This window comes from Haliotis rubra, unplaced genomic scaffold (genome assembly GCF_003918875.1).
Source record: "Haliotis rubra isolate DU_JTF1 unplaced genomic scaffold, ASM391887v1 Scf714, whole genome shotgun sequence".
NCBI lineage: Eukaryota > Metazoa > Mollusca > Gastropoda > Lepetellida > Haliotidae > Haliotis > Haliotis rubra.
Genome location: NW_025767429.1, coordinates 469136 through 479793, shown reverse-complemented (window position 1 = coordinate 479793; position 10658 = coordinate 469136). Strand labels below are relative to the sequence as shown.

Genomic DNA, 10658 nt, shown 5'->3' with positions numbered 1-10658 from the left:
TCGCAGTTTCCATTGTATGGTCTTTATTTTTAGATTTCTTGAATAAGATTTGTTTTCTTCTTCGTTATTTTCCCCCTTCTTCAAGTTATTTTCGAATACTCGAAAATGTGCACGTGGGTTCGAATCCTGGATGCCACTCCACCCTATCCCCCGACCACCCCCACCCCCACCCACCCCCAAAAGTAATAGAATCTGCTTTACTAGAAAGTGTCATACCAAACATAAGATATGTTACACCATGGTGAAATAACAGTAACTTGACTGGAAGTGTCTTTGTAGTTTCGTCTCAGTCAGTAATGTTCAGTAACATTTGTTAACATTGTGTTTTAACACTAACGTAATAATCAGGAATGTATTACAATTTGACTGGAAGTGTCTTTGTAGTGTCGTCTCAGTCAGTAATGTTCAGTAACATTTGTTAACATTGTGTTTTAACACTAACGTAATAATCAGGAATGTATTACAATGTAACAGTGGACGAAACAGGAGCTAATGGCTGAGGGTACTCAACAGATAAAAATGGAAATAGAATACCCTTGATAATCGAGGATGAGTGTTATTAAGAAATTTTGTCTGACTAAGGGTCCAGTTCTCGCTGTAGATCCTTGATAACGGCCCTCAATGTGAGTGTACACGACGCTGGATTCAGAGAGTTCGTTCATTGTCTAACTTGGATCCAGGTTTTGAAGATCTGACTTAGGCAGTCAATTCAATTCAATTCAATTCAATTCAATTCAGTTCAGTTCTTTATTGTATGAAAGGCCATAGGCCCATATACAAAAGAGATACATCTTGACAATGGCATATATAATCAATTTTCTAACTAATCAATTCTTTTCTTAACAAAAATGCATTGTAGATAAATAGAGCATCTTTGTGTTGTTTTGGAGGTTCTTTGCAGGAAAGTAAGAAAGACAATAGATTCACGTTGATTTGAGATAAAGACAGTTGCGGTAGATACTTATTTCTTAGATTTTCATATACAGGACAAATAAACATAAAATGGAATTCGTCTTCAATAATGAAACAGAATGGACATAATCTTTGGTTTTTTTCCATAGAAACATATCTTCCACGGTTAATTAATAAATCATTAAGGCCTAATCTAAACCGTATAAAAGCATTGCGAATATTTCTGTATTGAAGGTGAGCAAGATAACACTCTGGCTCAAGCAACGACTTAAATTGACGATATGAATCATATCTAGAACTTTCATTAATAGTTGAATGCCATTCCTGCTTAAACATATCAATAGCCCGCATGCGAAACTGTTTAATAAACTAGTGCATTGTCAACTGTCTGTGATAACCAAATACAACCAAAACCATATCTAAATAGTAAGGTGCGAATATGGGATGTCCAGTTATTCTTTCCAGGATAATCAAGAGGTAAAAGTATATTGTAAGCTTTTTTAGGTAAACGGTGTTCAGGCATATTAATTATTTTACACCAATATTTTAAACAACGACAATAAGATGATATGTACAATGGGAACCTCCCACATTCACCATAAACCATAACATTTGGTGTTGACAAACCAACATTTAGAAACTTTTTACAGGCAAGCAAATGAATTTTTTCTATTGTATGATACTCTTTAAAACCCCATATTTCAGATCCATACAGTAAAATCGGTTGTATCTGAGAGTCAAACAATTTGAAGTAAATAGTCGGTGGAACAAGACCGAGCATAGGAACAACAGAGTGAAGTTGTAAAAGAGCTTTCTTTGCTCTCCTCGCCAGGTTAAGTACGGGCTTATTCAGATTCAGCGTATGGGTAAACAATATGCCAAGATATTTATAATCATTCACAACATTCATGCGTTTATCTTTAAAAAACCATTTCTCTCTAGCCGACAAAGGACCACCTCTACGGAATATAACGATGTTTGTTTTATCTAGATTCACACTCAACTGCCATTTATCTGTATATGCTGAGAGTATATCTATTTGATTTTGAAGACCAATTACAGAGCTGGACATAAGAATGACATCATCAGCAAATAATAACATAAAAAGTTCGATTACATCGGGAGAAAGTTGGATGCCATGTTTACCAGACTTCATGATATCTAAATATAATTCGTTAATGAAAAAGGAGAAAAGTAAAGGACTTAAGATACATCCTTGACGCAGACCGACAGGACAATCGAAAAAGTCACTTACACCATAGCCACAGCGGACACATGACTTTACATTGGAATACATCGATCTTATGATACCATACATTTTACCTCTCAAACCTATATTTCTTAAGCATTTCCACATTCTACCTCTATCTACAGAATCAAACGCCTTTTTGAAATCTACAAAGCTACATACAACTTTCGCTTGCTAAAGGATAAATATCTCTCAATAATAGCATACAAGGTAAATATATGATCAAATGTTGAGTAGTCCTTTCTAAATCCAGCTTGAGGTTCCGGTATTAAATCTCATATTCGACCATTGTGTTAACCTACTGTTGATAATAGATGTAAAAGTTTTACCTAGAATACTAGTCAGAGAAATACCCCTATAATTGTCAGGATTTTGTGCATTTCCGTTTTTATATAACGGGATAATAATAGATTGCGCCCATACGGAAGGAAAACGACCTGTATCAAATACTCGATTGAACATTTTAACCAGGAAGGGCATAATGTCAGGTAATGAGTATTTCAGCATTTCTGAAATAACACCATCAACTCCAGCAGATTTACCAACTTTAAGACGAGACACAGCATCCAGTATATCATATTCCGTAATAGGTGATTCCAGCACAAGCCTATCAACATCATTAAACTCTTCACTTAGCACATCGCTGTCACAATCTGATAACCAATTGTCAGCATCGTAAGCAATATCTTTCTTGGAAAAGAGATTCTTAAAATGACATAACCATTCCGTTTGCGATATATTTACTATGGGGGTAGAGCGACTTTGCAGAGAACGTATATTTTTCCAAAATAGTTTCGGGCTGTTTAGGGAGTTATTAAGTCGCTCAAGTCTTGACGATTGGATATCATATTTGAACTTTCTGCAAGAAGATTTATAAATGTTTCTAAGTCTGCAGTAACCTTTACGATTATATTCACTGCGACATCGTCTAAATTTTCTTAGGGCTTTCCTGCTTTCTGTCCTCGCTTGTCTACAAGCTTTATTCAATTTAGGTTTACTAGTTCCAGGATCAAAATGCTTCATTTGTCTTTTCATACTTGAAGCTGAATGAAGAAGACAATGTACAAAATCTGCAATGCCCCCTTCATGGGAATTTTCAAGTTTAGTTAATAAAGAATTATCATTGATATGCAGCATCTGTCTCAATGATGCAGTAAATAAGTCTATCTTCGATTCATCCCAGACAAATCTAAAGTCAGCGTCATGGTCATCACAATCTACAGTACGCTTAGCATGACTGCTTAAAGGAAACCTGCAAGATAACTCAAGCGGGAAATGGTCAGAGTCTAACCGATCACCAACATTTAGCATTTCTACAAACTCAAAATGCCTAACAGATGCAAGAAAGTAATCAACAACACTAGAACCCCTTTCTCCTACATAAGTAAACTCGCCGCCGTCAATATTGATACGTAACACAAGTCTTAAATATATACATGAACTATATATACAGTGGACTCCCACTAAACCGACATCCCTTTGGGACCGGTGAAAAATGTCGGTTTAGAGTGAGGTCGGTTTAGAGAGAGTTTGTATAAACTCATTACCAGAACTTAACATGCGATTTCACCACTTTGTGAATCCAATGAACAAGTAATTAGCTGTTTGATTCGCATTTTAAAAGTTTGTGAGTAATTAACAGTTAATCCTATTACGCCTTGGCAGGTCACCTCCCGTACAAGCATGTTGATTGCTAAATACACACTATGTCGTTTTAGAGAGAGTCAATTTGCACTAAAAACATGTTTTGGGTCCAGGGTGTCAGAATTCGGAATAGAGGCATGTGGGATTAGAGGGAATTTCTTATATGATATTATGTAGGGACAAATTCGGGACCAAATAAATATGTCAGTTTACAGGGAATGGCCGATTAGAGGGATGTCGGTATGGAGGGAGTCCGTTGTATATGCATTAAGAGAGTTTTAGCTAATTGTCTGATTTACGATATCAAAGTTCGTTCCCACCCATTCCGTGTAGATCCATGATCACACCATAAGTGATACATGTCCATATCTTTGGATTAAGACAATTTTAGTTCCTTGTCAAATTTTCGATCCAGTTCACGAAGATCTCAAATTTCGTTCCCATCCATTCCGTGATAACAGCCTTCATGATAAGTGGCTATCGTCGGATGAAGAGAGTTTCAGTTCCTTGTCTGAATCTGCAGCCAGTTCTGGAAGGTGTCGTAGTTCTTTCTGAGCCACTCAATGTTGGCCCTGGTTGAGTCCAGTACCTGAGTGAGAGCTGAACCAGCTCCAGAGAAATCCTCATCGCTGTTCATGAAGTCTTGAACCTGGAATAACGAGATAATTGAGCGAGTTAATAAGTTCGAGACATTACAAGTTGTTCACTGGTCCCTCGGGGCCCATGGGTTGATGTACCCTCGATGTTTCTTTATGTTCAGGGACCCTCACCCTCAGGGACCAGTGAACAACCTATTTATCTTACAGAACACCTCAATGGTAATTTAGAACTGTTTGAAGCACGGGTATCGGATCATAGTATGGAGTACCAGACGACAAGACAAGAAAAACTAATTTAGAGTTATCTCCCTTCTATCGATTTGCATTCGCAAAACATCGGTAATTTCCGTACATCACACGTGATTCAATGTTATTCGAGATAAAGCATTACTACTACGAAGTACCAAATGAGTTCGGCATTACCAGGGGGTACATAGAAAATGTTACTCGCTTGTACGCTGGGTACATTGAAAATAATAGAAGAGCGCCCAGCCAATCAGAAAACGACATTTATGTGTGAGGCAAGATAAATAACTACATGTCTTGATCCGACAAACCCGTGATTGATATTATAAGCAACGTTCCACGCCATCGAAATACGGTGACACGATCATCCCATCAGTGCGTAAATGGGTTGAGTTTAATACGGCTTTTACCAATGCTGCAGCAAACTCAAGGCAGGTGACAACAGAAATGGGCTTTGCTTTAACCGCAAGGCTACACAAAAATGATATTATTTTAAGTTTTATTATCATTATAAGTTTTCTGATCCAAAACCGTCAACAGATGGAAACGTTTAATTTGGCAATGTAACTTATTGTTGATGTTTTATGGCGCATTATAGTCTCCACTTTAACCACTACTGTGAGCAGGGGTGTGGGGTGTGGGGTGGGGTGTGTGGGGGTGGGGTTAGCCTTGTGGTTAAAGCGTTCGCTTGTCATACCGGAGACCCGGGTTCGATTCTCCATATGTACAATGTGTGAAGCCTATTTCTGGTGTACGCCGTGATATTGCTGGAGTATTGCTATAAGCGGCGTAAAACTAAACTCACTCACTCACTACTGTCACCACCGACATGGACGGCGCTACCACAGTGACGTTAACAATGAGGACTCAATAGCTAATAAGATGATAAAAAGAAAAACAAACAAACATCCGAAACAAAACCCTAGCTGTACCTTTTTGTATTCTTGTTCAGTGTTGAATTTGACGCTGATTTCACGCAGAAGTCTCCCCACGCCGGAAACGGACTGAATTCTGTGAAATATTTTACATGATCACGTGAACAGAGCAAACGGAACATAACTGAAGCTGATTTCTCGGATGAGTCTCGATATGCTGGAGACGATTTTTACTTGGAAACATAAGTTACTTGACAAAGGTGAACAGAGGAAACAGAACCGACGGTATTAACCATGAACCAGGTTGAACAAGGTTGAATCAGCTTCGCTGATTTGGTCCACACGTGTCATCATTTATCATCCAAAACTGTCCTCCACAGGAGACATCGCTTGTGTGAGATCATGTGATATCGTTTTGACAGTAGATTTTGTACAATTCCCTGACAATGCTATGACGTCATCAACTTGATGATGGTAGTACAGTGTTGAGAGATGTATGTTTTTCATTGAAAACTAATAATGAATGACTTTTGATGATAAACAGAATCTCACCCTCGTGTCTACTGATATCAATTATATCAACACTCGTTGATATAATTGATATCAGTAGACACTTGGGTGAGATTCTCTATATTCAATTGCTTAGATCGATGAAATGTTCGAGTCTGGTCCTGACAATCCTGTCATGAGCATCGATGTACGCAATTGGGATACGATGACCTGTGTCAACCAAGTCAGCGAGCCTGACCACCCGATCCCGTTAGTCGCCTCTTACGACACGCATGGGTTACTGAAGAACAATTCTAACCCGGATCTTCACGGGTCCTTATACATGATGCAGACTTACACTTCAGTGAGACGGGCATAGTTGTATGTGACGAAGTTCCAGGCTAGGTCACGCCCCCACGGGCTGTTCGCCACATAAGTGATGGTGGTCCGAGCGTCCTGGGGCCGAACCTCGCTGGCGTTGACCGACATGTCTAGCAACCTGGGCAAGTGCAGACCGACATTTAGTCTCAGAAATGAAGTCTTCTATTAAAGTATAGATCGAGTTCTTTGTTCTTTGAGAAACATTTATATAATTCTGAGACAAACATAATTTAAATGGACCCAAGAACAATGCCTAATTTCAGACTTGAGCTGAGATACCTGGACCTGTCCAATCAATCTAGACCTGAGTTGGACTCAGCATTGAAATTATCCACGAGGGGAAACATGTCATTTATAGTTCGAGCTGAAGAAAAACATTTTATAGAAAGTTGTTACTTGTAAGATATTTTAGTGTATATAATATAGGTAATAGTTCCGTTCGGGAGATATATCCTCTATATCTTCAGGTAAATGTACGCTAAGATTAGTGTAGGGATATGGAAATGTGAGCTCTTGAGGTAGTGGATGGGCGCATTACATGTGTCATTTCGATACAATAAGCATATGCTCTGAAATATAGTGCTCCTCAGTTTTAAAGAATCGATGTATATAACTTCTAAATGTCATTCAATGGGTTTTTCTATTAGTTAGTATGTTATGAATAAGAGCTGTGACAGCCCTGTTGAATATGAGCTAAGGCAGTCCTGTTGAATAAGAGCTGTGACAGTCCTGTTGAATAAGAGCCGTGACAGTCCTGTTGAATAAGAGCTAAGGCAGTCCTGTTGAATAAGAGCTATGGCAGTCCAGCTGACTAATGGTGCCACTTTTGTAGCATAAATGTATTTTTTAAAAAAGAAATTCGATTACATATTATGATTTGAAATATATTCTTCTTGTTTCAAATTTATTTAAAAACTGGAAATTTCGATTTATGCTCGATTCGTCGATAATCCTTTCGGATTTTCGAGAAAATAATCGAATTATGTGAATAAATACTCTAATTGTCACGAAATTAACTGAAACCCCAAATCGAAGCCCCCACAAAATAACTCCTTGTTTAAGACCAACCTCTGCAGCAGCCAGGTTTCTGTGGTGCAAGACAAGGCTCGTCTCAGTCTACTCTTCTCAGAGCTACTCTGCTCCGTGTGGTATTTCTCATATACAAACTGCCAGTGTTCCAGTCCTCCGTGTCTCACGGCTGTGCAATAGTACGTACTGCGCAGGTCCGGATACATGCTGCAAATAAGTAGTTCCGGGTTAACATGTCAGAATATACAAGATGGTATACACGGCTGTACAATAGTACATACTGCCCAGGTCCGGATACATGCTTCAAATAAATACTTCCGGAGTCACATATCAGAATATATCAGATGTTACACACGGCCATCTTACCTTCATGTCTGACTGGTTAGATCTGATTGGTCCATGAGATCTTGATAAAACTTTAATTCCGCCTGGGAGGAATTAACCCCTTTTATACCACTAGGGTATGTTATGTCCATTGTTCTGGCAGGTTGATTTTCTGTGTATCAACCTTCTATCTGCACGTGCAGAGGTTGATATGTGGATAACAACCTTGGCGGTGCAGGAAACGCACGTGCAACAAGCAATGGAGAAAGTCCATTCGGCACCACGTGGTATAAGTAGGTTAGCACCCCCCTTACGGCTCGAGCGTTGAAATCCATATCACCTTTGAGGAGGGTGCTAACGTATACATACATCTCGACGAAACAAATACCTGGATATTGTTGATGAAGTTGATCGCTTTTTTCCATCAATTTTCAGTTTGTTTTAATCCCATTACAATGACGGATTAAAGGGTCGGCAAGACATATGTATTGTAGCAATATCAATAGGAGCACATGTGGTTTGCTGTGTCCCCATGTCGGTTCGTATACCTGCATCAAACGCAGGATGCTTAAAACCAGATACCCCTCGTGATACAGCTACAACTGACTTTCTGCATTGGAACCTGCAAATCTAACTGTTGTCTACATTAGGAGATGTCTCCGACAACATTATCACCTTCTACATCGACATTGATAACGTCTGACGCTGTTACGTCAACAAGAGGGTAGACGTTCACGCTTGCTGACGTCCAATCTATGACCCTGTGAGTCTAGATCAGAATAGATGTTGTCCTAAGGGTGCCTCAAGCAAACAAGGAATGCCTACCAATGTGTAGAAATAAAGAGTTTTAAGCCAGATTGAAACATTTGACAAACTGTAGAGGAAATAATTGAAATTAGTCTCTATTCTCACCGGTATTTGAGCCAACCTTTTAATGTTTTATCAATATGGTCACTTATCTAGCGTTGATCCCCATGCCACAGGGACTTGCTCCAAGCTCATACAACATGACATCTTACCCCGAATAACCCAAGTTTACGAAACAACCATTCCGATACTGCGTAGCTATGACACGTTTGTCATATATATTTGCTACAACATCGGGTTGGCATTTATGGAAAATGAACAAGAAATATGGAACATCAATTATTATAAAAATTGGTATAAAATGCACTTGATTTTGTGCGCGAAAACCCGTATGTCTCGTTTACTTGAACCACGTGCCAGAAGACAGTCGTAAGGATGGACATCGATAGCTCAGATGATGATGGAATGTTTTTGACCCAGTCAACATACACAACGCATTATTCGGATATATCTTCACATGAAACTGCTGATAAAGTTATTGTTGGTGACGTTTTGGAGGGTTTTGGTGACAAAATCACTCAGTCGGAAGACGAGTTAGTGGCATCTTGTATAGTCGCTGAGAAGCAATCAACCTATTAAACTACGTATGAAACTGACAAGAAGGGAGGGAACGCGTCGGAGACGTCGGTTACCCACAGTGGCAGTCATTTTCACGAGCTGGTTTTCACGAGCCCGTTCCTGACAACATACTGAATGATCTACAAACCAAAAAGTAAGTACACGTTCATTTCGGATGTTTTCTTTAAAATGATAATTCTAGAATGTTTTTGAAAAGTATTTAAAGTGACGCGCACGGTAAACTTTGACATTTGTACTGGTTTTGTTTTGTATGCTTTCTCCGAACATGAAATGGAACTGGCATTTATAAGTGATTGTGTTATAATAATTATTATGTTTCATCTTACTCGTCTCTTAGAGATTTTCAGAAAGCTTCAGAAATGTTACAATAACATGTACAGATTCGTTTTGTTAATTCTGTTAGCGATTGTGTTTAACATTTATGACCGTTTCAGTTTATTGTCTGTGGTCAGTTTCGAACACTTTGGAGTATTTAAAGTTGAAGTTTAGTATATATTAGTTTATGATATCATATACTCTATATCTTATCATTTGACTTTTGACCTTTCAAAACTTTATTCAGAGAATGGCAAAGTAACAGAAACAAACTAGCAGCGGACACTTCCAGGAACCTAAGCTTCATTATGGTACCACTGGAGGAAATGAGCGTTGACGAACTGAACTATACTATTTCCAGATTTGTCTGTGAGGTGAAGAAGACGGACGGCACTGATTTCCCGTCCGACACGTTATATGGACTTGTGATCTGTCTCCAGTTACAAATGGACAGCATTGGCAAGGCCTACAAGTTCCTAACTGATGACGCCTTTTTGCAAATAAAGAACACCCTGGATAACATGATGAAACGTCGCGCTAAGGATCCATCCAGTAAGCCACCGGTTCAAGCCGAAGTGATCACGCCAGAGGAAGAGGAAGTTCTATGGGCAAAATGTGTTCTTGGGAGTGATAACCACAAGCAATTATTGGACACTATCTTCTACTTGGTGGGGATTAATTTCGCCCTCAGGGATGGCCAGGAACACCGAAATTTGCACGTCGGAAGGACTTCTCAGTTCTCGTTATCGTCTGATCAACACGGACGTGTTCTGATCTATACTGAGGACGTCTTATCTAAGTCCAATCAGTGGGGCCTTAAGAATCGGAAGTGTAAAGCAAAATCTGTGCGGGCCTATGAGAACGTTGACAAGCCAGAAAGGTGTTTGGTTGAACTCTTTGAAAAATATTTAACCCACAGACCACCCCCCAAAACAGCGTGACCCCTTCTACTTGCAACCATTACGAAATCCAGTGGGCGACGTATGGTACAGCAGTCAAACAGTTGGCCGCCACAGTCTAGCTGCTACGGTGTCTGACATTTCCCAAGAGCTAGATTGACCGGACACAGGACCAACCACTCACTACGCGCCACAGCCGCCACTCGTTTGTATGAGTCTGGTGTTGACTGAGCAATTGATTTACGAGGTA

General features: G+C 39.4%; 1 protein-coding gene and 1 long non-coding RNA gene across 2 annotated transcripts in view; both read right to left on the bottom strand.

The window, feature by feature from the left end:
* Positions 1-4180: 4180 nt before the first annotated feature.
* LOC124259213 lies at positions 4181-5727 on the bottom strand. The gene is made up of 2 exons (XR_006893779.1): positions 5583-5727; positions 4181-4454 (listed from the first exon to the last, which is right to left on the bottom strand). It is a non-coding gene; the product is annotated as an uncharacterized LOC124259213 (long non-coding RNA).
* Positions 5728-6368: 641 nt separating this feature from the next.
* The window catches only part of LOC124259216, a 57591-nt gene continuing 53301 nt past the window's right edge, over positions 6369-10658 (bottom strand). The window contains exons 39-40 of the mRNA XM_046693323.1: positions 7464-7631; positions 6369-6513 (exon numbers count right to left, since the gene is read on the bottom strand). Of these exons, the coding sequence (XP_046549279.1) occupies positions 6369-6513; positions 7464-7631 (313 nt within the window). The remainder of the gene's footprint in view (positions 6514-7463; positions 7632-10658) is intronic.